This window comes from Salmo trutta, chromosome 15, assembly GCF_901001165.1.
Source record: "Salmo trutta chromosome 15, fSalTru1.1, whole genome shotgun sequence".
NCBI lineage: Eukaryota > Metazoa > Chordata > Actinopteri > Salmoniformes > Salmonidae > Salmo > Salmo trutta.
Window position 1 is genome coordinate 37,120,704 of NC_042971.1, and position 27,416 is coordinate 37,148,119.

The 27,416-nt window shown below is 45.0% G+C and overlaps 1 protein-coding gene across 4 annotated transcripts in view; it reads left to right on the forward strand.

Moving 5' to 3' along the window:
- Nucleotides 1-27,416, forward strand: part of LOC115148920 (Down syndrome cell adhesion molecule homolog) — a 135,303-nt gene that overhangs the window by 59,260 nt on the left and 48,627 nt on the right. For 3 of the 4 annotated variants that reach the window (XM_029691232.1, XM_029691234.1, XM_029691235.1), the window contains 9 exons: nt 6,905-7,051; nt 7,276-7,554; nt 7,736-8,011; nt 9,011-9,307; nt 11,656-11,931; nt 19,135-19,413; nt 20,574-20,615; nt 20,921-21,040; nt 21,696-21,875. In XM_029691232.1, coding sequence (XP_029547092.1) covers nt 6,905-7,051; nt 7,276-7,554; nt 7,736-8,011; nt 9,011-9,307; nt 11,656-11,931; nt 19,135-19,413; nt 20,574-20,615; nt 20,921-21,040; nt 21,696-21,875 — 1,896 coding nt within the window. The remainder of the gene's footprint in view (nt 1-6,904; nt 7,052-7,275; nt 7,555-7,735; nt 8,012-9,010; nt 9,308-11,655; nt 11,932-19,134; nt 19,414-20,573; nt 20,616-20,920; nt 21,041-21,695; nt 21,876-27,416) is intronic. The other variant, XM_029691233.1, reaches the window with a different exon arrangement.

The window sequence follows — 27,416 nt, forward strand, 5'->3', positions numbered from 1 at the left end:
TATTCCATAGATTCCATTGCGCTAGACAACCTCAATCAAGCACAGCTAAAGTATTTGACAGAAAACAAGTAGTATTTGCACCCAGACATGGCAGACGCCGCTGCATAGGACCTTGATGTGTTGTTGTTCAGAAATAATTTTTAAAAGAGTCATTCAGAAGTGGAGAGAAAACACAATAATTATGCAGTTCATGTCTTTTCAACAGCAGCTTCAAGTCTGAGCGCAGCAGGGAACACACACACACACACACACACACACACACACACACGCGCGCGTACACACGTACATACACACACAGAGGGAGTAGACAGAGAGAGCGTGTAGAGGATATATTCATTATAGATGCAGATAGCTGCAGGTGGGCCAGCGTACTGCTGTTCATGTCAGGTAGTGTGAGTTTGTGTGGCCAAGGTTACAGTGACAATAATAACCCCTGTCTCTGGGGGTGAACCAACCTCCACTCCCCAACACGGCACAGCCTGGCAGAGACAGCCTGGCAGAGACAGCCTGGCAGGGACAGCCTGGCAGAGACAGCCTGGCAGAGACAGCCTGGCAGGGAGCACAAGCTATTGCTAGTCGGCTGACTCTGCAGGGACTGGGCTTCTGCCCTACTTGGAGGATAATCAAATGATGATGAAGCAAATTTCTATTTTTGTTGTTGAAAGATAGCTTGGGTGTATTTTTTTATTACGCGAGCTGATCAGCTGCCACAGTTCAAAGTTCAAAAGGGATGTTAAAAGTTTTTATGCTCATAAAAGACAACTTGCATTTTGACAATATAACATTAGCCTAACTCAGCAAAGGGATGTGAGAAATGTTTCAGCGAGAAGCATTTTAATACCTGACTATATCTTACCTCCCATCTAGAGAGAGACAGAGAGCGAGGCTGTGAGGTCGGAGTCTTCAAGCGCCTGTTGGGATCTGTCAAACAGACACGGCTGACATTTTTATGAAAATTGCTCTGCCTGGCCATGATCTGTATTAGCATATGAAAGTTGTCTTCTTCTCTTTTTCTCTCTCTCTCTTGCACATTGGTGTATGCTAATTTGTAAGTCATTTCAGATGACAGAGAGTGGTTGTATCCCAGAGGTGCTGTCTCTTTCTCTCTCTCCCTTTCGCTCTCTCTTTCTAACCGCCCATACTGTCTCAAACTCTCTCTCCCATACGCTCTCTTTCTCTCATAGTCTATTTCTCTCTCTCCTCGTGTCTCTATCAGTGTAGAATCAGCTGAAGCCTCAGAACTGTGCTGCGGGTCCTACGCAGTGGTCCTTTTGTCAACAGTCATGGAGAAAGCCACCTTTTAGGAAGATGGTCACCCAGCAAGCATAGGCCAGCCTGGAGAAAGAGTTCAACAATGCCACCATGTGTCTCCCAAGGAGAGATGATTTGTTAATGTTATTCATTTTTGTGTGTAAGGTTGTTGAGTTATTTTATCAGTGCAAAATTGCCAAAAACGGAATTTCCTAAATGGAAACAGCATGAGAGGACATGGCTATGATTCAGTCAGAATTTCTGAAATCCCCCATGTAGAGAATACAGTGTACATTAGTGCTCACTGCAGAATCTATTGAGTGGAGGCTCACAGAGGGTGACTTGTGTCCCTGATCATGGCCATGCCAAGCACCTGGCTAGAGGAAGGAGAGGGGAAGGGGATGGATGGGGATTGGTGCCACCTGGGGTTTGGTGATACCATTGCCATCCCCTCACACACACACACGCATCACACACACACACGCACACATCACACAGCTCTGTGTTATCACGGAGGGCTCTCTCTCTTCCCTCGTCTGCGTTAGTATTCAGTAGGCGGACTGGGGGGAGCAAGGGAGGGCGTAGTACAGCCCTGTGGATCGTTATTATTGACCAAGCCTCTGTGTAGCCCTGTGCTGCGGAGACAAGTCCACACGCACACACACACACACACACACACACACACACACACACACACACACACACACACACACACACACACACACACACAGTGTAGTTGCTGTAGTGTGGGTCAGTTGAACATTCCATATTCACAATTATCCCTAAATAATAGTTCAAAAAATATATTGATAAAATAAATATAATCATGAATGGTCGTAGAGAGAAACCCCATCCTAAGCATGCATCAGGAATCTGATTTCAGCCCTCCACTGAGAGGAGGAGACGGATTCAATAAACAACAATCTAGAGGATCTGTGTTTGTGTAATTGTGTGTGTGTGTGTGTGAGCAAGAGTGTGTGTGTGTGTGTGTGTGTGTGTGTGTGTGTGTGTGTGTGTGTGTGTGTGTGTGTGTGTGTGTGTGTGTGTGTGTGTGTGTGTGTGTGTCACATGGAAACACACACACACACCTCGCTCCACACTGACTTTGAGGTACGCGAGCACACACACACAAACACGCACGCACCAACACACATTACTCTCTCTCCGTTGTCATGGATTAGATGAAACCTGTTTTAATGAAAGCGCTTCTCATTCATAAGCCTGTAGAACAAAATCTTGTCAGCTTTTGACGCCTAGCAGCATGCCAGGCAAAGTTCAGGGGAAAGGAGGATCAAAGAAGGAAGGACAGGAGAGACTGACTGATTCCCCCTCCTTTGATATATGTTATTTATAATCGCTTGGAAATGAATTATTTTTCTTAACCTGCATGTCTGTCTCACTTAGGGTTGTCTTGTCTTGAAGAAAATAAAGAACAGTTGAGTTGTTTAATAGCTTGTAAAATATCACATCTACTGAGGAGTGTAATTGGTTTAGAAAACACTAGGATTCCATTCTCCTCTGCTATAAGGTTTAGCAGAGATGATGTGTTTGTCTAGCATGCAAGTACACACACACACACACACACACACACACACACACACACACACACACACACACACACACACACGCACACACACTCTCTCCTTTCCCCCTCATTTTACCAGTGGTTGCTTCTCACACACAACTGCATGTAAATCACAAGCTGAAAAGCCCTTCAGGATATCAAATCCATGCTCTAACTAGGTCAACGCTCGCTCCTCACAATACACTGCCGCTACTGCATCCTCCTCGCCTCCCTCTCTCTCTCCTTTTCTATCTGCACTACATGACCAAAAGTATGTGGACACATGCTTGTTGAACATCTCATTTCAAAATCATGGGCATTAATATGGAGTTGGCCCCCGCTTTGCTGCTATATCAGCCTCCACTCTTCTGGGAAGGTTTTCCACTAGATGTTGGAACATTGCTGCAGGGACTTGCTTCCATTCAGCCACAAGAGCATTAGTGAGGTCGGGCACTGATGTTGGGCGATTAGGCTTGGCTTGCAGTCGTCGTTCCAATTCATCCCAAAGGTGTTCGATGTGGTTGAGGTCAGGGCTCTGTGCAGGCCAGTCAAGTTCTCCCACACTGATCTCGACAAACCATTTCTGTATGGTCCTCGCTTTGTGCACGGGGGCATTGTCATGCTGAAACAGGAAAGGGCAATTTCCAAACTATTGCCACAATGTTGGAAGCACAGTATCGTCTAGAATGTCATTGTATGCTGTAGCGTTAAGATTTCCCTTCACTGGAACTAAGGGGCCTAGCCCGAACCATGAAAAACAGCCCCAGACCATTATTCCTTCTCCACCAAACTTTACAGTTGGCACTATGCAATTGGGCAGGTAGCGTTCTCCTGGCATCGCCAAACCCATATTCGTCCGTCATACTGCCATATGGTGAAGCCAAAGAACGTGTTTCCACTGCTCCAGAGTGCAATGGCTTTGAGCTTTACACTACTCCAGCCGATGCTTGGCATTGTGCATGGTGATCTTAGGCTTGTGTGCGCCTGCTCGGCCATGGAAAACCATTTCATGACACTCCCGACAAAGAGTGCTTGTGCTGACGTTGCTTCCAGAGGCAGTTTGGAACTCAGTAGTTAGTGTTGCAACAGACGATTTTTACGCATGATGCGCTTCAGAACTCGGTGGTCCCATTCTGTGAGCTTGTTTGGCCTACCACTTCGCGGCTGAGCCTTTGTTTCTCCTAGATGTTTCAACTTCACAATAACAGCACTTACAGTTGACTGGGGCAGCTCTAGCAGGGCAGAAATTTGACGAACTAACTTGTTGGAATTGTTGCATCCTATGATAGTGCCACTTTGAAAGTCACTGAACTCTTTAGTAAGGCCATTCTACTGCCAATGTTTGTGTATACACCTGTCAGAAACAGGTGTGGCTGAAATAGCCGAATCCACTAATATGAAGGGGTGTCCACATACTTTTGTATATACAGTGCATTCGGAAAGTATTCAGACCCCTTAACTTTTTCCACATTTTGTTACATTACAGCCTTATTCTAAAATGTATAAAATAGTTTTTTATCCTCATCAATCTACGCACAATACCCTATAATTACAAAGCAAAAACTGGTTTTTAGAAATGTTGGCAGATGTTAAAACATTTATAACTGTAATATTACATTTTCATTTTCAGACCCTTTACTCAATACATTGTTGAAGCACCTTTGGCAGCGATTACAGCCTCGAGTCTTTTTGGGTATGACGCTACAAGCTTGGCACATCTGTATTTGGGGAGCTTCTCCCATTCTTCTCTGCAGATCCTCTCAAGTTCTGTCAGTTTGAATGGGGAGTGTCGCAGCGCAGCTATTTTCAAGTCTCTCCAGAGATGTTCGATCGGGTTCAAGTCCGGGCTCTGGCTGGGCCACTCAAGGACATTCAGAGACTTGTCCAGAAGCCACTCCTGCGTTGTCTTGGCTATGTGCTTAGGGTCATTGTCCTGTTGGAGGGTGAACCTTCGCCCCAATCTGAGGTCCTGAGTGCTCTGGAGCAGGTTTTCATCAAGGATCTCTCTGTACTTTGTTCCGTTTATCTTTCCCTCGTTCCCGACTAGTCTCCCAGTCCCTGAAAAAGGCAGGTGCTGCCACCACTATGCTTCACCGTAGGGATGGTTCCAGGTTTCCTCCATACATGACACTTGGCATTCAGGCCAAAGAGTAAAATCTTGGATTCATCAGACCAAAGAATCTTGTTTCTCATGGTCTGAGAGTCCTTTCGGTGCCTTTTGGCAAACTCCAAGCGGGCTGTCATGTGCTTTTACTGAAGAGTGGCATCTGTCTGGCACACTCTACCATAAAGGCCTGATTGGTGGAGTGCTGCAGTGATCGTTGTCCTTCTGGAAAGTTTTCCCATCTCCACATAGGATCTCTGGAGCTCTGTCAGATTGACCATCGGGTCTTGGTCACCTCCCTGACCAAGGCCCTTCTCCCCCGAGTGCTCAGTTTGGCCTGGCGGCCAGCTCTAGAAATAGTCTTGGTGGTTCCAAACTTCTTCCATTTAAGAATGATGGAAGCCACTGTGTTCTTGGGGACCTTCAATGCTGCAGAAACGTTTTGGTACCCTTCCCCAGAGCTGTGCCTCAACACAGCTCTACGGACAATTCCTTTGACCTTGGTTTTTGCTCTAAAGCTCTACGGACAATTCCTTCAACCTAGGACCTTATATAGACAGGTGTGTGCCTTTCCAAATCATGTCCAATCAATTGAATTTACCACAGGTAGACTCCAATCAAGTTGTAGAAATATCTCAAGGATGATCAATGGAAACAGGATGCACCTGAGTTCAATTTCGAGTCTCATAGCAAAGGCTTTGAATACTTATGTAAATATGTTTTTCAGTTTTTCATTTTTAATGAATGTGCAAAAATATCAGAAAAACTGTTTTCTCTTTGGCATTATGGGCTATTGTGTGTAGATTGATGAGGAAATGTTTTTATTTAATCCATTTTAGAATAAGGCTGTAACATAACAAAATGTGGAAAAAGTCAAGGGGTCTGAATACTTTCCAAATGCACTGTTATAGTGTATCTCTTTCTTTCTCTCTATTTCACCTTCTCTCTGTGTTTTCTCCTTCTTTATTTCAACTGTCCTCTTTCTATCAAATGTAAAATATCGCAAGGTTGAATCAATATTCTTTAATTAAACATCAAGGACATGAACACAGGTTCGTTACTGCCTTCTATGGATTATTGTAGCATTCTGCACAAAGGCCAATACAATACAGTATGTCTCATTACTCATTTTTCCCTTTCTATATCAAAAAGAAAGGGGGTCAAAATAGTGTAGATTGTTGCAGTGATGTAATGGGTTTTGTGTTTTACAGACAGTATTCAATAAGAGGTGTCGGTCACTGTTCCAGTTCTCATAGCTTCAACACTGACTGGCATAGATGGGAAGGAAATGGGAGGTGCTATGCACGTGCCATTCCCAAGCCCATCCTAAACAGCATCCTCCATCTCTGTCTGAGGAATATCCTCCCAACTCCTGCTATGACAGCTCCGGCAGCTCTCAGGCATTAGTCCTCCTAAACGTTGACGACCTCCTCCCATTTCCAGTTTTCCCACGAATTAGCATGATATTAGCTCATCCGACCTGAGCTGCGCCGCGGTGCCATATCAAAGCGCTGTGTGATCTCTGTCCATGGATCTCTCTGCTTTAGTCTGAACGAGAGAGAGTTCCGCCAGGGAGAGAGAGCAGAGCGATGAGCTATGTGATAACGAGCGGTGTTAGACTGCCACAACACACAGCCGTGTCACATTCCCTCTCAGATGTGTTCAGCTAAATGGGCTGGAGCAGATGCTCAGTGTCTGTAGTCTTGTCGCCAGGCACATCACAGAAGACAACTCTGCAAATATTTACCAAGCCGCATGGATATTCTATATCAAGTTTTGCTAGGGCTGTTTTTAGTGTTTTTATTTGTTGAATCCTATCTGTACATGCAGGATGATTCTGATACCACTCTGTTGTGAATGAAAAAGAAAAAGAAAGTATATATGCCACACAGCTGTAAGGTTGTACAGTATGTTGCTTCTAAGCTACATAAGCAGGTTGTATGTTGCATATGTCTAACGATTAGCTGTGTCTTGTTATGTTGCAGCGCCTCGGTTCCTCATCACCTCCACGGGAGCCCTGTACATCCTGGACGTGCAGAATGAGGATGGATTGTATAACTACAGGTGTATGACACGCCACCGCTACACAGGAGAGACCAGGCAGAGCAACAGCGCACGCCTCTTTGTGTCAGGTATGCAGAGGGACAGTACAGCTTGGATACCAGTCTGTTGTGCAAGTTTGAGTGCCAATGATAGCCTGGAATACACTCTGAATATCACTAGGTTTCACTATTGTTTCACTTCACTCCTTCAATCTGGACCTGCTCCAAGCTAGTCAACTGCGTATTGATAAAAATGCATACTTTTGACCAAAATATTGCATTTCTCTCACCTTTGGCCATTGCTCCTCCCTTAGACCCCTCCAACTCGGCACCGGTCATCCTGGATGGCTTTGAGCGTCGCGAGGTGATGACATCACACCGGGTGGAGCTGCCGTGCAAGGCGTCTGGTCACCCGGCCCCCAAGTACCGCTGGCTGAAGGACAACCGTCCGCTAGAGCCGGACAGCCGCTTCAGGCAGAGTGTGACGGGCCTGTTGATAGAGAGGGCGCAGCCCAGCGACAAGGGAAGCTACGTGTGTGAGGTGTGGAACAGCTATGGCAACGCAGAGGTGGTGGGGAGGCTGCAGGTCAAAGGTCAGTAATAGACTGTCTGCTGCATGTTGTGCTAAATGTACAGTATATTTGTTGTTAATCTGTTAATTGTATAGCTGAAATACTGTTCAGAGTTGGATACTGTTCAAAGTTCCTACGTTTTTAGCTGATATACAGTATGTCACATTGACAAGAGAATATAAGCCCCCTCTCCCTCTTCCAGAGCCCCTGAAGGCAGTGGTCAGCCCGAGGAAGGTGAAAGGCAGCGTGGGTAGCCAGGTGTCTCTGTCGTGCAGCGTGAGTGGCTCGGAGGAGTACGACCTGTCCTGGTACCGGAATGGAGAAATTATCTATCCTGGGAACAGTGTTCGTATGACTGGCAACAACCGGGAGAACCTGGTCATGGCTGGGATGGCTAAGAGTGATGGAGGAGCCTACCAGTGCTTCGCTAGGAAAGGCAAGATGTCCGCCCAGGACTTTGTCCAGGTCATTCTGGAAGGTCAGTACTCTCAGTGTATGTCTGTGTGGTCAGGGGGTTAGCGATGTTACTTTCAATCGCAGCAGAAAACCTGTGTGTTTTTGTTTTTGGGTAGTTGTGTGCTTTTAGTGAGCATTGTGTGACCATGCATCTGTGTGTGAGGGTCCATACATGTGAGTGTGTGCTTGCCTGCATGTGTTTTTTTGTGTGACTGCAGAATTGGGGAACACCAACCATTGATCAGGTGTGCGTGTGTGACTGCTAATTAGGGCTGCAGTAAAGCCCTGCCACAGCCCCTATAATTAGATTATCTGAACGAGCCTCACATTGCTCGCATGGCCTGAACTCCGTTGCTGTGGCAACTGTCTCCCGTGGCCATGGACCAATATAAAAAGGGTATTGATAATCTATAATGAGGAGGAGGAGGAAGAGGAGAGGGAGGAGTAGAAACAATTCCAAATTCTCTCTCCACTGAGATATACAGTATTAGTGTGAATGGACAATGTGTGTCATGATCCTTTGATGCATGTGACTTGAGGTCAACAGTTTTTTTTATCCCTCATTTACTGTATCTGGCAAAGAGACAATGTAATGAATGCTCCTTTTATAAACTAGACATACTAGACATAGATCTAGGATCAGTCGACCCAAACCTAATCCTCACCTTGACCTTAAAGGAAAACTCCACCCAAAAACTATCTTTTGGTATTTGTTTCATTAGTCCATTGTTGATATAGTCCCAAAATGTTTTGCTTGTCAGCAATCAAGCTTTCAAGATATGTAACTTTCAAAATACAGAAATATGACCTGAATGATGTTGACAAGCAAAGCATTTTGGGAATATATCAACAATGGACCAATGAAACAAATACCAAAATATACTGTAGTTTTGGGGTGGAATTTTCCTTTAAGGGGGATAAAATGCAGCTGACTTTAGATTGGTATCTAGATCTACTAGAAAAAAAGTATCTTTAACTCTAACCCACCTCCCATCTTGTCTCCCTCTCCTCCTTTCTCCAGACGGCACGCCCAAGATAATCTCTTCTTTCAGTGAGAAAGTGTTTGGAACCAACGAGTTTGTGTCACTGTTCTGCACGGTGAAAGGCACACCGGAGCCCAGGGTGATGTGGACGCTGGACGACGACCCAGTCATCAGGGACTCCCGCCACCGCATCGGCCACTACACCAACCAGGAGGGCCATGTGATCAGCCACCTGAACATCAGCCAGACAACAGGGCCAGACGGGGGGGTCTACCGGTGCATCTGCAACAATTCGGCCGGGGCGGTCTCCTACCAGGCGCGAATAAACGTAAGAGGTGCTTGTCAGATCAGCTCCTCCAAAACAATTACATTTTACACATTTATGAATTTATGAATTATAAATTCATTTGTTGTTGTTTTTGTTGTTTTTCCTGATGCATGTGTTTTTTTCCGAAGCTCCTTTGAGAGTGCCTGACTAACCTCTTTCGAGCTTGTTTCAGGGTCTCCTTGTTGTTTGTGTGTTCTGTGTGTGTTATGTCTTAGTTGTGTGTTAGTTGTGTGTTCTGTGTGTGTTGTGTGTTCTGTGTGTGTTGTATGTTATTTGTGCGTTAGTTGTGTGTTCTGTGTGTGTTCTGTGGGTGTTGTGTGTTAATTGTGTGTTTTGTGTGTGTTGTGTGTTAGTTGTGTGTTCTGTGTGTGTTGTGTGTTAGTTGTGTGTTAGTTGTGTGTTCAGTGTGTGTTGTGTGTTAGTTATGTGTTAGTTGTGTGTTCTGTGTATGTTGTGTGTTAGTTGTGTGTTCTGTGTGTGTTGTGTGTTAGTTGTGTGTTCAGTGTGTGGTGTGTGTTAGTTGTGTGTTCTGTGTGTGTTAGTTGTGTGTTAGTTGTGTGTTCTGTGTGTGTTGTGTGTTATCTGCGTGTTAGTTGTGTGTTCAGTGTGTGTCATGTGTTAATTGTGTGTTAGTTGTGTGTTCTGAGTGTGTTGTGTGTTAGCTGTGTGTTCTGTGTGTGTTCTGTGTATGTTGTGTGTTAGTTGTGTGTTAGTTGTGAGCCATTTATTTGTTTCTTTCCTTCTTGTTTTGTTTACATATGTCACAAATATGTGTATGTGTGTACATGTGTGTCTTTGTTTTTGTTCGTATGTGTTTGAGGGTGTTCTATCTGGTCTGTTTTCCCCTACGGTTGTTCTGTCTGTGTCGATGTGTGTATCTTTGTGTCAACTAGCTCCCCTGTCTGTCTGTACCCATCTTTTTCCTTTTGATTTAATTTCCTATTCAAAACATGCCAGATTATCCCAGGGGCTCGTATAGTGCTGCGATCATCACTCACTGGTGTCAGCGGTAACTTCTCTAATGCCCTACTCCCTACCTAACATTCGCTGATGGCTTTATATTGGGACGCCATTAAGTTGATTTACACTAGCACTAGCATTTGACTGAGGAGCAATCTACACTCAGCAGGGAGGTGCCAGGCAGCTCTATAGCCAGCCTCTGTAAGACTGACTGTCACCATGGTTACTAGGGGTATATCAAGAGACTCCAGGCCCTCCATCCTCCACTCAATGCTAATTCATTACCTTATAAAGGCTCAAAACAGAGAAGGATAGGCCTATGGTCTGTGTTACATATTGGATAATTCATTTTGATAGTTTGCCCACTGGAAAGCACAATGATGTAGCTTAACATGGGCTTAGTGAGGGGATGCTAAAGTTTCCAGTTCAGTAGGTTAGCTAGCCTAGCGCAGAAGAGAGCGGAGCTGAGCAGAGTGTCCATGGGTTCTGAATGCAGCCTGAGCATAGAAGATAAATATCCACAGGTGTCATTGCAGAGACAGTGTAATGACTGTTTCTCGCACTGTTGGCTTCTTAATCATGCTAAAGAGAGTAGCAACGTGGATGCCTTTACAGTGCCCTAGAGGTGCACATCACCACAGATTTAGTTCAACTGTTCTATCTAGCTACAGTACCTAACTCTAGATTTGTACCTTTCTGTCAAGTGTTAGTTTTCCTATGGCTCCTATTGGCAATACAGGATGGATTGGGTCACTGTCATCGAACTACAGTATGTTAAATATCCTAATAGTCAGTCAGTATCCCTGGTAGGGTCTGTATTATAGAGCTGTGTTGGTTACATGCTGTTGGTTTTCCAGCAGTGTGAGAGAGCGAGCAGGGGGAACATGAGTAATGCTTTTGATAATATGTTCATAAGTGGAGAGTGGGAACATTGTGCTCTAATGCTTGTCAAATGCAATCATGCCTGGCGTCTAGCAGGTGCTAGAACAGTGTGATAATATTCACTTCACCTCTGAGAGTTTAAAATAGGAAAGTAGGTACACACCCTCTGGAACACTCAGCTATGGATAGGTCCCAGTGACGAGGAACTAGGGTGATTTTATATTACTATTATTCAATGAGATTTATGTAAATTATTGCCTTTTATTTCCTAATTACAGGAAAAAGAGGTGTTGATATTATACTAATAGTAGGATATTGTAGTCAGTCACAAAGGAATATATTATTTTAATATGCGTTACAATCTCCAATAAATGTTGTCCTTGTCTTTCAGAATTAATCCCTGTCTGTCTCCATGGTTTCTGACACACTTAAACATCTCAAACTTCTAAAGTTTCACATTTCTCAGCCTCAAAATCATTTTAAGAGAGGTATTTCTCTTCTGTCTCCATTAAGGGCCTGCCAGCATACGACCAATGAAAAACCTCACAGCCATTGCTGGGCGGGACATGTACATTCACTGCCGCGTCATTGGCTACCCGTACTACTCCATCAAATGGCACAAGGACGCCAACCTGCTCCCCTATAACCACCGGCAGAGGGCATTTGAGAACAATGGCACGCTAAAGCTGTATGATGTACAGAAGGATGTGGATGAGGGAGAGTACACGTGTAGCGTGCTGGTCTCACCTTCTCTCTCCACCAGCCAAAGTGTGCACGTCAGTGTGAAAGGTACAGTATGCACTCAAACCTTTAACCTACTCAGTTAAAGATATAAACCAGGGGTTCCCAACCTGTAGAGCTATCTGCAGGCTTTATGCTACGTTCATAACCAAGTAGCAAGGTGGTAATTACCAGTTGTGAGGTTGTAAATTCAGGCAATGGCATCTAGAATAGGCTACCTGTCGCCCCTCTAACACACATGATTCTACTCATGATCTACTCATCAGGACCCTGATTTGATGAAGCAAGTGTGTTACAGCCTCTTGTATATGCACTTTACAGATATATGCCATAATCAGTAAAAGGTATGGCTCTTACAATCAAATCAAATTGTATTTTTCACATGCTTCGTAAACAACAGGTGTAGACTGACAGTGAAATGCTTACTTACAGTGCCTTGCAAAAGTATTCATCCCCCTTGGCGTTTTTTCTATTTTGTTGAATTACAACCTGTAATTTAAATGGATTCACCCCCTTTGCTATGAAGCCCCTGAATAAGATCTGGTGCAACCAACTACCTTCAGAAGTCACATAATTAGTGAAATAAAGTCCACCTGTGTGCAATCTAAGTGTCACATGATCTGTCACATGATCTCAGTATATATACACCTGTTCTGAAAGGCCCCAGTGTCTGCAACATCACTAAGCAAGGGGCACCATCAAGCAAGCGGCACCATGAAGACCAAAGAGCTCTCCAAACAGGTCAGGGACAAAGTTGTGGAGAAGTACAGATCAGGGTTGGGTTATAAAAAATATCCGAAACTGAACATCCCACGGAACGCCATTAAATCCATTATAAAAAGGTGGAAAGACTATAGCACCACAACAAACCTGCCAAGAGAGGGCCGCCCACCAAAACTCACGGGCCAGGCAAGGAGGGCATTAATCAGAGAGGCAAAAAATAGACCAAAGATAACCCTGAAGGAGCTGCAAAACTTCACGGCGGAAATTGGAGTATCTGTCCATAAGACCACTTTAAGCCGTACACTGCACAGAGCTGGACTTTATGGAATAGTGGTCATAAAAAAAACATTTCTTAAAGACAAAAATAAGCAAACATGTTTGGTGTTTGCCAAAAGGCATGTGGGAGAATCCACAAACATATGGAATAAGGTACTCTGGTCAGATGAGACTAAAATTGAGCTTTTTGGCCATCATAGAAAACGCTGTCCGGTGCAAACCCAACACCTCTCATCACCCCGAGAACATCATCCCCACAGTGAAGGATGGTGGTGGCAGCATCATGCTGTGGGGATGTTTTTCATCGGCAGGGACTGGGAAACTGGTCAGAATTTAAGGAATGATCTTTAAGTCATACCACAGCTAAATACATGGAAATTCTTGAGGGAAACCTGTTTCAGTCTTCCAGAGATTTGAGACAAGGACAGAGGTTCACCTTCCAGCAGGACAATGACCCTAAGCATACTGCTAAAGAAACACTTGAGTGGTTTAAAGGAAAACATTTACATGTATTGGAATGGCCTAGCCAAAACCCAGAACTCAATCCAATTGAGAATCTGTAGTATGACTTAAAGATTGCTGTACACCAGCGGAACCCATCCAACTTGAAGGAGCTGGAGCAGTTTGTCCTTGAAGAATGGGCAAAAATCCCAGTGGCTAGATCTGCCAAGCTTATAGAAACATACCCCAAGAGACATGCAGCTGTAACTGCTGCAATAGGTGGCTCTACAAAGTATTGACTTTGGGGGGGTGAATAGTTATGCACACTCAAGTTTTCATTTTTTTTGTCTTATTTCTTATTTGTTTTACAATAAAAATATATTTTATATCTTCAAATTGGTAGGCATGTTGTGTAAATCAAATGATACAAACCCCCAAAAAATCAATTTAATTCCAGGTTGTAAGGCAACAAAATAGTAAAAATGCTAAGGGGGGTGAATACTTTCGCAAGCCACTGTACGTGACCTTCCCAACAATGCAGAGACAAATCTAAAAATAATATTTAAAAAAGTACATGAGGAATAAATACACAATAAGTAACTTGGCTATATAAGTAACTTGGCTATATAGACAGTGATAAAGAGCTCCACCATGTGGTGGTCTCTAATAGAGGTGGCGGTTTAGATATAGGTGCAACTGCCCCGGCGTCCCGGTAAGAGGACGGAAATGACCGGTAGGAGACAGGGATGCAATTCACACATTATTTCAACACTCAAGACAGGCACACACACACACGGCAAACAGGAAGTGGACTAGGTGGAAGTGTTGTAGTGATTGTGATAGTGGTTTGTAGGTCAGTGACATGCTAACACTAGCGTGTGTTGGGAGAGTCCAGGGCTGCAGAAGAAATGGTCAATGGGTTGTGGCCCAGCCGTTGACGTGCAGGGCCGAGGTTTATGCTCCTCATTCTGCCACTGCTTGCTGAAGACTTACAACGGACTGGGCTTGATTGTGCTTTTATACTTGTCCTGGTCACACCTGCTTATTGGTCAGATGTACTGTGGAGATGCAGTTCGGCAGGATCAAAGGTGGTGATGGGCGGTCAAATGTCCTAATCAGAGGTCACTGGTTGTGGCATGTAACTGGAGAGCTCCAGAGGTGCAAACAGACTAGCCTATAAACAATGGGATCCCATCCCCCGCCTCTGCTCTCTGCTGAGTCAGGGAGTCAGGCAGAGTTAGGTAGGCTACTTGTTTCAAGAGTTAGAGAGGGCTATGAGTTAGTTCATGAGAGGGATTGTAAGGGTTTTCTACACGTGGTACCAGTACCGAGTCGATGTGCAGGGGTACAAGGTAATTGAGGTAGATATGTGCATATCAAAATCAATCAAATTTGATTGGTCACATACAGATATTTAGCAGATATTATTGCGGGTGTAGCAAAATGCTTGTGTTCCTAGCCACATCAGCGCAGTACTATTTAACTGTGCAGTCGTATCTAAATCAATTCACAACAATACACACTAATCTCAAAGTAAAATAATGGAATTAAGAAATATATAAATATTAGGACGTGCAATGTTGGAGTAGCATTGACTAGAATACAGTAGAATACAGTATATACATATAAAATGAGTAAAACAGTATGTAAACATTATTAACTCAGGGATAGGCGTCCCGCTAGCGGTGACTTCCAGTGAAACTGGAGGGTGCGCAATTCAAAGAAATAATCATAAAAATTATGGATATTATATATTTAGGTACATTCAAGTGTCTTATATCGGTTGAAAGCTTAAATTCTTGTTAATCTAACTGCACTGTCTGATTTACAGTAGCTATTACAGTGAAAGTATGCCAATGCGATTGTTTGAGGACGGCGCCCCACATCAAAATATATTTCCACCGGCACAGGTTTCATAAATTCACAAATAGCGATTCAATTTTCACTTACTTTTTGAATATTTTCCTCTGATTTGTCATCCAAAGGATCCCAGCTATAACATGTAGTGTCGTTTTGTTAGATAAAATCCTTTATCCTCTCTGGGCTAGGTGGGACGCTTGCGTGAATTTACTAAATTACTCACGATAAACGTTCACAAAAAATATAACAATTATTATAATAATTATAGATACAGAACTCCTCTATGCACTCGATATGTCCGATTTTAAAATAGCTTTTCGGTGAAAGCACATTTTGCAATATTCTAAGTAGATAGCCCGGCATCACAGGGCTAGCTATTTAGACACCCAGCAAGTTTAGCATTCACCAAAGTCAGATTTACTATAAGAAAAATGTTATTACCTTTGCTGTCTTCGTCAGAATGCACTCCCAGGACTTCTACTTCAATAACAAATGTTGGTTTGGTCCCAAATAATCCATAGTTATGTTCAAACAGCGGCGTTTTGTTCATGTGTTCAAGACACTATCCGAAGGGTAAATAAGGGTTATGAGCATGGCGCATTTCGTGACAAAAAATGTCTAAATATTCCATTACCGTACTTCGAAGCATGTCAACCGCTGTTTAAAATCAATTTTTATGCCACTTTTCTCGTGAAAAAGCGATAATATTCCGACCGGCAAAGCCTGTTTACATTCAACGAGAGAGAAAGTAAAAGCATGCTATCCCCTCATGCACGAGCCTCAGCCTAAAGGCCCTCTGATAGAGCACTTGCCAAACGCGCAAATGTGTTTCAGCCTGGGCCTTGAATTACGTCATTCAGCTTTTTCCCGGGTTCTGAGAGCCTATGGGAGCCGTAGGAAGTGTCACCTTACAGCAAAGATCCTCAGTCTTCAATAAAAAGAGCCAAGATGGACAACAACTTGTCAGACAGGCCACTTCCTGGTCAGAATCTTCTCAGGTTTTTGCCTGCCATATGAGTTCTGTTATACTCACAGACACCATTCAAACAGTTTTAGAAACGTTAGGGTGTTTTCTATCCAAAGCCAATAATTATATGCATATTCTAGTTACTGGGCAGGAGTAGTAACCAGATTAAATCGGGTACGTTTTTTATCTGGCCGTGTAAATACTGCCCCCTATCCCCAACACTTTATATCCCAAAAAGTCAGTTTAGTTGGCGCCATCGATTTGATAATCCACTCATTCAACATGCAGAGAAACTAATCCGAAAATCTACCCCTAAACAGTTTCAACAAGTCAAAATACATTTGTATTTACTCCTCAGATACCCTTAAATGTAATCAAACTATAATATTTCTTACGGAAAGAAGTATGTTCAATAGGAAACTGATTTTAGTAAGTGCGTCTTGTCTTCATCGTGCGCCTGAAACCTTGAACATAGACTGCTGACACCCTGTGGAAGCCATAGGAATCTATTGTGTTATATTCTCCTACATTATTTTAACATTTCTACAAACTTCAAAGTGTTTTCTTTCCAATGATACCAATGATATGCATATCCTGGCTTCAGGGCCAGTGCAACAGGCAGTTTACTTTGGGCACGTAAGTCAGGCGGAAATTGAGAAAAAGGGGCCTAGCCCTAAACTGACCAGTGTTCCTTTATTAAAGTGACCAGTGATTCCATGTCTATGTCCATAGGACAGCAGCCTCTAAGGTGCAGGGTTGAGTAACCGCATGGTAGCCAGCTAGTAACAGTGACTAAGTTCAGGGCAGGTTACTGGGTGGAGGCCAGCTACTGATGGCTATTTAACAGTCTGATGGCCTTGAGATAGTACCTGTTTTTCAGTCTCTCGGTCCCAGCTTTGATGCAGCTTTGATGGGGTGGCAGGTAGCCTAGTGGCTAGAGCGTTGGGTCAGTAACCGAGAGGTTGCTAGATTGAATCCCTGAGCTGAGAAGGTAAAAATATGTCGTTCTGCCCCTGAACAAGGCAGTTAACCCAGTGTTCCTAGGCCATCTTTGTAAATAACTGACTTGCTTAGTTAATTAAAAGGTTAAATAACTAAATAAAAGCTGTACTGACCTTGCCTTCTGGATGATAGTGGGGTGAACAGGCTTGGGTGGTTGATGTCCTTGATGATCTACTACTACTGTTGTGTAGGGATAAAGTGACTAGGCAACAGGATAGATAATAAACAGTAACAGCAGTGTACGTGATGAGTCAAAAGAGTTAGTGTGAAAAGGGTCAATGCAGATAGTCTGGGTAGGTATTTGTTTAAGTATTTAACAGTCTTATGGCTTAGGGGTAGAGGCTGTTCAGGGTTCTTGCTGTGCGGTAGCAGAGAGAAATGTCTATGACTAGGGTGGCTGGAGTATTTGACCATTTTTAGGGCCTTCCTCTGACACCGCCTGGTATAGAGGTCCTGGATGGCAGCTGTAAAACTTTTTGAGGATCTGAGGGCCCATGACAAAACTTTTCTGTTTCCTGAGGGGGAAGAGGTGTTGTCATGCCTTCATCCTGACTGTGTTGGCGTGTGTGGACCATGTTAATTCCTTAGTGATGTGGACACCGAAGAACTTGAAGCTCTCGGCCTTCCGTTTCCTGTGGTCCACGATCAGCTCCTTTGTCTTGCTGACGTTGAGGGAGAGGTTGATGTCCTGGCACCACACTGCCAGGTCTCTGACCTCCTCCCTATAGGCTGTCTAATTGTCTTCGGTGATCAGCAAACTTAGTGATGGTGTTGGAGTCGTGCGCAACCACGCAGTTGTGGGTGAACAGGGAGTACAGGATGGGACTAAGCACAAACACCTGAGGGGCCCCTGTGTTAAGGGTCAGCGTGGCAGATGGGTTGTTGTCTACCCTCACCAACTGGGGGTGTCCTGTCAGGAAGTCCAGGATCCAGTTGCAGAGGGAGGTGTTCAGTCCCATGGTCCTTAGTTTAGTGATGAGCTTGGAGGGCACTGTGGTGCTGAGCTATAGTCGATGAACAGCATTCTCACATAGGTATTCCTCTTGTCCAGGTGTGGAGTGCAATAGAGATTGTGTCATCTGTGGATTTGTTGGGGCGGTATGCAATTGGAGTGGGTCCAGGGTGTCTGGGATGATGGTGTTGATGTCAGCCATGACCAGACACGACTAACATTGTAAAGGATCCCATCGTCAGCTGATCTGAACATTTACAGCCGCTATGCCAGTCTGCCAGTACACTACAGTACATAACCTCAGATGGCTCTCCCCACTGAGCACAGATGTCAATTAAACGTCTATTCCATGTTGGTTCAACATAATTTAATTGAAATTACATGGAAACAACAATGATTAAACCAGTTTGTGCCCAGTTGGTCTTTCCTCAATAATGGCACTGCATAATTCGAAGTATCAGAAAGAACGTACCAATCGGAATCCTCTCTCACATTAACATTTATGCGAGGCGGGGGAAATCACGCCGACTGCGGCCCTAAACAAAGCCCAGAACGCAGACATTCCCACTGTACCTAATTTGCCTCTCGGCTGCTTAGCATTCTGAGGCTGCGGAGAGGAGAGGAAAAGAGCGGGAATCCCCAGGAGCCCATTATGCTTACTTTGTTGTGAATTAAATAATTGTTGAAGTGCCGTTTATTCCAATGTTATTTTAAATCATGAATTCTTCAAAGCATCTGTTTCTCACCATGGCTAAAGTGTCCCCAGAGAGAGAGAGACAGAGGAAGAGAAAGAGAGAGAGAGAGAAAGAGGGAACAAGGCAGAGGTAGAGGACAGCTAGCCTCTCCGCAAGGGGAAATGTAATTAATTTCTCTCTCTCATCTGCATCTCCATGGTGTTAAGCCATGCTATTAATATGTTTATAAACTAGATGTGAGGATGGCTGATCAGAACTAACTAAGTTGAATCCTTGCTTTAAGATACATACATAAATACTCTTGCCTTAACTCTACCCGTCTCTTTCTCCCGCAGTTCCCCCCACCATCCATCCCTTTGAGTTCCCTCGTTTCTCTATTGGCCAACGTGTGTTCATTCCGTGCGTGGTGATGTCAGGTGATCAGCCTGTCTTCATCACCTGGCAGAAGGACGGTCGGCCAATCCCGGCCAGCCTCGGCGTAACCATCGACAACATAGACTTCACCAGCTCCCTACGTATCTCCAACCTGTCTCTCCTGCATAACGGCAACTACACCTGCATCGCACGCAACCAGGCCGCCACCGTGGAACACCAGAGTCAGCTCATCGTCAGGGGTGAGGAGGGGTGAGGAGGGGGGAGGGGGGGTGAGGGGGGGATAGGGAGGTGAGGAGGGGAGAGAGGTGGGGGGGAGAGGGGTGAGGAGGGAGAGGGAGAGGTGTGAGGAGGGGGATGGAGAGCGGTGAGGATGGGAGAGGGGTGAGGAGGGGAGAGGGTTGAGGAGGGAGAGGGGTGAGGAGTGGGATGGAGAGCGGTGAGCAGGGGAGAGGGGTGAGGAGGGGAGAGGGGTGAGGAGGGGAGAGGGTTGTGGAGGGAGAGGGGTGAGGAGGGGGATGGAGAGCGGTGAGGATGGGAGAGGGGTGAGGAGGGGAGAGGGTTGAGGAGGGAGAGGGGTGAGGGGTGAGGAGTGGGATGGAGAGCGGTGAGGATGGGAGAGGGGTGAGGAGGGGAGAGGAGGGAGAGGGGTGAGGAGGGGAGAGGGGTGAGGAGGGGAGAGGGTTGTGGAGGGAGAGGAGTGAGGAGGGGGATGGAGAGCGGTGAGGAGGGGAGAGGGGTGAGGAGGGGAGAGGGGTGAGGAGGGGAGAGGGTTGTGGAGGGAGAGGGGTGAGGAGGGGGATGGAGAGCGGTGAGGATGGGAGAGGGGTGAGGAGGGGAGAGGAGGGGAGGGAGAGGGGTGAGGAGGGGAGAGGGTTGAGGAGGGAGAGGGGTGAGGAGTGGGATGGAGAGCGGTGAGCAGGGGAGAGGGGTGAGGAGGGGAGAGGGGTGAGGAGGGGAGAGGGTTGTGGAGGGAGAGGGGTGAGGAGGGGGATGGAGAGCGGTGAGGAGGGGAGAGGGGTGAGGAGGGGAGAGGAGGGAGAGGGGTGAGAAGGGAGAGGTGTGAGGAGGGGGATGGAGAGCGGTGAGGAGGGGAGAGGGGTGAGGAGGGGAGAGGGTTGAGGAGGGAGAGGGGTGAGGAGGGGGATGGAGAGCGGTGAGGAGACGAGAGGGTGAGAAGGGGAGAGGAGGGAGAGGGGTGAGGAGGGGAGAGGGGTGAGGAGGGAGAGGGAGAGGGGTGGGGGGGAGATGTGGAGAGGGGTGGGAGGGGGAGGGAGGGAGCTGATGTGGGGAGAGAGGGGGGAGAAGGGTTGACACCACTCATAGATATGAGTGTAGAAGGTATTTGCTAGTTTTTCCAGTATTCTGCAAGAGTAAACTCTCTTCATATGTTCCCCTACAGTTGGAGTGGATCCAAATCAACCTACCACTAGGCCTATGTTGGGTATAGCAAAAGAAAACCTATATGCTAAAACAAAATATAACCCTAATCCCAATAGCAGTGCTGCACATGTTGTTTTACTGTAATATTTTAATGTTGTGATGTGAGATGCCACTTATTCCACTACTGGGCTAATATGCTAACCCACCCGTTAGCATTGGCTCTTCTTGTTTTTCTCACACTTGGTGTGAAATTATAGCATTTCTAATTTGTGCTATTTAAGCCACAAAGTATTACAAACTCAAACTACAACACCATAACAAATTAACCCGTTTTAATGACCTTTTGTCTGTTGCTCTCCCAACCAGTCCCTCCAAAGTTTGTGGTGCAGCCCAAGGACCAGGACGGCATCTATGGTAAAGCTGTGATCCTCAACTGCTCTGCAGAGGGATACCCCGTCCCTACCATAGTGTGGAAGCATTCCAAAGGTAAATAGGCCAGAATATAAAAGGATTGTGTTAAGTAGAGAGTTAATGTTTTGACATGGAGTGAAACAGGGAGGTACTGCATGTACCTGTCCAAATAGCACACAGATGTTCCTTTTCCATTGCTAAACGTTTTGCTACAGTGTGCACTACTGAACATGACCCAGGATGAATTAAAAGCTACTCTTCTCCCTTCTGACCACTATGATGATATGTTTACAGACTTGGTTCATGATTGAGGAGAAATACCCTTCTGTAACTGTGCATCTTCCGTTTCTACTCCTTTGACTATCTTGCTGAATTGCATAAACACAACATTGTCCTACGGCAAGCTTTTTTATTAAAGAGCATCTGTTTATGAGAGCCAACACAGCAAACACAGTGTCCACAGCCTTAAGGTTTAATGGTGAAAGCTCAGCGCTGCAACTCTAAACAAATGTAAAGAGGAACAAGGGAAGGCAACATTACTGTAAAGGAGGAAATGGAAATGTACTGTAGTTTTTGTTACTGCAAAACATCCATCCATTATGTAATAATTCCTCATAATTTGGTCATAAACTATGCAATAGGTGTTTTTCAATACATCTTACATCTTCCCCTCCTCCTCTCTCTACCTCCCTCCACCTCTCCCTCTCTCCCTATATCCCTCCTTCTCTAGGTGCGGGGGTTCCCCAGTTCCAGCCTATAGCCTTGAACTCAGGCTTCCGTATCCAGGTGCTGGTCAACGGCTCTCTGCTCATCAAACATGTACTGGAGGAGGACAGCGGCTACTACCTGTGTAAGGTCAGCAATGACGTGGGAGCTGACGTCAGCAAGTCCATGTACCTCAACGTCAAAAGTAAGTCACTGAAGACCCCTATCTGTCATGGACCTCAGTGTCAAATGGAACCCCCCCCCCCATTCTGAAATGTATGTGTTTTCCAATGTAATTAAAAAAAATTATGATCCAAACTCAGTGTCAAAGGTAAGATCCCTCTTCCAGTCAGGATTATGTACCTTAACATCTAAAGGGAGACCTATGGGGAAGCACTAGGCTACATGTTGACTCTCACTAGAGACATTCATGAAGCCATTTTATGGAGTCTTCCGAGCATCCATTTCTGTTTGATGTTGTCATGTTAGTGGTCTGTGCTGGAATGAGTGTCCCTGTGTGGGAATGGAGTGCTAGGGATGTCAAAGAGCCACATTGTTTTAGCCCTGTATTTACATTGGGGTGGTCCAGTATAGTGCTGGTTAGTGTTTGTTGCATTAAATGGCTAACGTTTAAGTGACTGGAGTCACTGTGCTCTGTGACAGAGAGGCCACCAGTGTGGTGCCGCCACCACCACCACCACCACTACCATGGCCATGTATCTTTCTGCCTGAACATATCCCACTAAAGCAGCCATGCAGCGTTTCCAGTCTCCGTCGCTCTCTTTTTCTCTCGGAGAAACACAGGCGTTTATCCGCTGAGTGGCCATGGACTTAGCTCCCCTCCATTAGGCTCTGAACTCTGTATGCAGGCAGAGGCTGCCATGTGGAAAAGAGGGCCGAGGGGGAGGGGAGTGGAGGGATGGACTACCCGTTCGTCACCCTCCCTTGTCTTCCCCTTCTCTCTCTCCCCTCCCCTCCATAGGCTGCTCTTCTGTGTGTCTGTCTTTCTCCTCCTCCTCCTCCTCTTCTGCTTCCTAATTCCCTCTGTCTTCCCTTTCTGTCTTTCTCCCTCTGTCTTATTTGTGTGTGTGTAATATTTAACTGTATTTCAATTCTGATACAATATAATTGCCCCTGCCCTGTCTGCCTGTCTTCATCTCTCCTACCTCTTTCCCTCCTCCCTCCATCTCCCATCATTTTGTGTCTCCCAGTCTAACCACTGGGATTTGATTGGTAGTGACATGATATGGTGTTGTGCCCATCACCCACCTCTAGAGCCAGTTCCATCCACCCAAGTCAAATTAAATTCAATTCAATTTATTAGATTTTTTCAGCACCTTCAGCCCCTTCCCAATATTACATAATCTCCCCCAAATATTTGGGGCATTATTTCTTATAGATAATATAATATAAATTGGATGCATTATACTATATTCTTGTCCAGCAAGTGAAATTAAAGCAGTTGTTATTGGATAACGAAACAAATCAAATGCGAGATCTCTCCAAGCTCTCCTTACTTCTTTCAGCCCTCTGCTCCCACATGCATACCATATTTAACTAAGAGTCTATTAACGCACCATGCGTCAATCTAAGTAACATAATAAAAAAATCCCATTCAAATCTCTCAATTTAAGCTAGAGATACCAGATGTTTTGCATGGGTTGCGTCTCATCCGCCTATGTCGGCCATCTGTGGTGGAAGGTGGCCGAGCTACAGCGGTGTTTGTCAGAGCATGTGACATCCCGAAAATCGGTCTTCTCACGAAAACATCTGTAGCGTCCAAACGGTTTGGCCTACAAACTATTATGACCCCACTATGGAAAGGGGAGACTCTCTCTCTGTTTTGCTCCATTTTGACTCATCTGAAGGTAATCCATACAAAAAAATGGAAGCATGGGGTAGTTTTGTGCTCTACCACAGGATTCGTCTGAAGGTAACCCATACAAATGAATGGAAGTATGGAGGTAGTTTTGTGCTCTGCGACAGGACTCGTCTGAAGGTAACCCATACAAATGAATGGAAGTATGGAGGTAGTTTTGTGCACTGCGACAGGACTCATCTGAAGGTAACCCATACAAATGAGTGGAAGTATGGAGCTAGTTTTGTGCTCTACCACAGGACTTGTCTGAAGGTAACCCATACAAATTAATGGAAGTATGGAGTTAGTTTTGTGCTCTAAGACAGGACTTGTCTGAAGGTAACCCATACAAATGAATGGAAGTATGGAGGTAGTTTTGTGGCAACAAAAATAACGGGTTAAGTATATGTCCAAAAAAATGAAAATAAATCCTGAGCTTTCTTATATCTCCAAGATATGTCTTTTTGTTATTCAATTCGTTTCTATGGGCTATGGTAGTAAAGGTCAAATTCAACATTTTACCAAATAATACAAAAATATAACTAATTGATACCGAAAGGGGTCCTAAAATTCAAATAAAATATCTAAATGATCCGTGGTATGACAATCTTAAAACAATTCCATATGTTACCCCCCCCCCCTTAAGAGGTTAAAGTCTATGATTATATTATAAGTTGTCGCTGTAGATTTTTCCAATAGGAACACCTCCCTCTTCAGGTGAAAAAAAAGGAAACTGTCGAAAAAGTGAGGCCAGACTATTGTTTTCATCTTTCATGTTGAAGGAGTTCCCATTTGATGTTGATGTTGAATAGACTATGTAAACTGCACTGATTTGTAATATGAAAGAGGAACTGTTGATTGTCCTGAATCAACATAAACATTTTGAGCCAAAGTTTCTGGGTAAATCAGGTTCTTAGTATGTCTGGGAGGTGTGTGTTGTTTATGTGTACAGTTGCAATCGGAAGTTTACATACACCTTAGCCAAATACATTTAAACTCCGTTTTTCACAATTCCTGACATTTAATCCTAGTAAAAATTCCCTGTCTCAGTTAGGATCACCACTTAATTTTAAGAATGTGAAATGTCAGAATAATAGTAGAGAGAATTATTTATTTCAGCTTTCACATTCCCAGTGGGTCAGTTGTTTACATACACTCAATTAGTACTTGGTAGCATTGCCTTTAAATTGTTTAACTTGGGTCAAACGGTAGCCTTCCACAAGCTTCCCACAATAAGTTGGGTGAATTTTGGCCCATTCCTCCTGACAGAGCTGGTGTAACTGAGTCAGGTTTGTAGGCCTCCTTGCTCGCACAAGCTTTTTCAGTTCTGCCCACACATTTTCTATAGGATTGAGGTCAGGGCTTTGTGATGGCCACTCCAATACTTTGACTTTGTTGCCATTTTGCCACAACTTTGGAAGTATGCTTGGGGTCATTGTCCATTTGGAAGACCCATTTGCGACCAAGCTTTAACTTCCTGACTGATGTCTTGAGATGTTGCTTCAATATATCCACATAATTTTCCTGCCTCATGATGCCATTTTTTTTGTGAAGTGCACCAGTCCCTCCTGCAGCAAAGCACCCCCACAACATGATGCTGCCACCCCCGTGCTTCACGGTTGGGATGGTTTTCTTCGGCTTCCAAACATAACAATGGTCATTATGGCCAAACAGTTCTATTTTCGTTTCATCAGACCAGAGGACATTTCTCCAAAAAGTACGATCTTTGTCCCCATGTGCAGTTGCAAACCGTAGTCTGGGTTTTTTATGGCGGTTTTGGAGCAGTGGCTTCTTCCTTGCTGAGTGACCTTTCAGGTTATATCGATGTAGGACTCGTTTTACTGTGGATATAGATACTTTTGTACCTGTTTCCTCTAGCATCTTCGCAAGGTCCTTTGCTGTTGTTCTGGGATTGATATGCACTTTTCGCACCAAAGTACGTTCATCTCTAGGAGACAGATCGCGTCTCCTTCCTGAGTGGTATGACGGCTGCGTGGTCCCATGGTGTTTATACTTGTGTACTATTGTTTGTACAGATGAACGTGGTACCTTCAGGTGTTTTTGAAATTACTGCCAAGGATGAACCAGACTTGTGGAGTTCTAAAAAAAAATTCTGAGGTCTTGGCTGATTTCTTTTGATTTTCCCATGATGTTAAGCAAAGAAGCACTGAGTTTGAAGGTAGGCCTTGAAATACATCCACAGGTACACCTCCAATTGACTCAAATGATGTCAATTAGCCTATTAGAAGCTTCTAAAGCCATGACATCATTTTCTGGAATTTTCCAAGCTGTTTAAAGGCACAGTCATCTTAGTGTATGTAAACTTCTGACCCACTGGAATTGTGATACAGTGAATTATAAGTGAAATAATCTGTCTGTAGATGTCCTAATCGACTTGCCAAAACTATAGTTTGTTAACAAGAAATTTGTGGAGTGGTTTAAAAACTAGTTTTAATGACTCCAAACTAAGTGTATGTAAACTTCCGACTTCAACTGTACGTGTATGTTTGTGTACATGTATGTCCTTGTGCGTGTGTGTATCTCTGTACGTTGCATGTGTGTGTTTGATCTCCTGCTGCACTCTTATGGCTGGGCTGGGTGCTCATGTAATTCCAGTCACACAGTGTGGGAGCTTATATCCTTGTAGCTGTTATCTGGCCAGAGCAGAGGCCTCCCTGCAGAGTGTCTGTCTGTCTGTCTGTCTGTCTGTCTGTCTGTCTGTCTGTCTGTATGCCGCAGCCAAATACTGCTACCTCATGATTAGCTCTCCCTCCCTCCCTCCCTCCCTCCCTCCCTCCCTCCCTCCCTCCCTCCCTCCCTCCCTCCCTCCCTCCGTCCGTCCGTCCGTCCGTCCGTCCGTCTGTCTGTCTGTCTGTCTGACTGACTCAATCACTCATGTAATACTCTCACACAATTCCTCAAAAACACACACACACACAGTACATGTACCAGGACACGTACACTTATGAACAAACACACACACACTCATATGGATAAACACAATTATACACTACTGTACGCCAGTGGAGGCTGCTGAGGGGAGAGCGGCTCATAACGGCTCATAACGGCTGGAACTGAGTAAATGGAATCAAACACATTGAAACCATGTGTTTGATGTGTTTGATACCATTCCACCGACTCCGCTCCAGTCATTACCACGAGCCCGTCCTCCCCAATTAAGGTGCCATCAACCTCCTGTGCACTACACACTTAAAGCCTTACATCTAGACACACACAGCAGAGTACCCACAGCAGTGGGAGATTTTCATCCCTGTGTAAATTGTTTGGACATAGGCTGCTCAGTGTTGTCTGCACGCACGCACACGCACACACACACACACACACACACACACACACACACACACACACACACACACACACACACACACACACACACACACACACACACACACACACACACACACACAAACACAGACAGATGTCCCTCTGCGTTGTGTGTGTGTGCATGCGTGCATGTATGTGTCTGTATGTGAGCCTGTGTGTTCTCCCTTAGGTTGAGCTGATCTCCCGGTTCAGGTTGTTGTTTTGATCATTGTGCGGTCGGATCGGGGCGATCGGGTGACGGTTGTGTCTGCCCCTCCTGCTCTCTGGAACGTGAGCCTCCCTGGGAGCCCTGCTCCCCTTGTCTCCTATGGATCAGTGTGCTTGTGCCAGACGAGACCCTCGTTAACCCACAGGGCCTTTCCTCTGCTGAGCAGGTGTAGTGTTATATACTGTACCCACACCAGACTGTGTCCTCCTCTCCATACATGTAGGCACTAAGCATGCTGCAGACTAGCAGGTTTAGTGTTATATACTGTACCCAGACTCTGTCCTCCTCTCCTCTACATAGACGGTAAGCATGCAGCAGACTGCTGGAGCAGTACA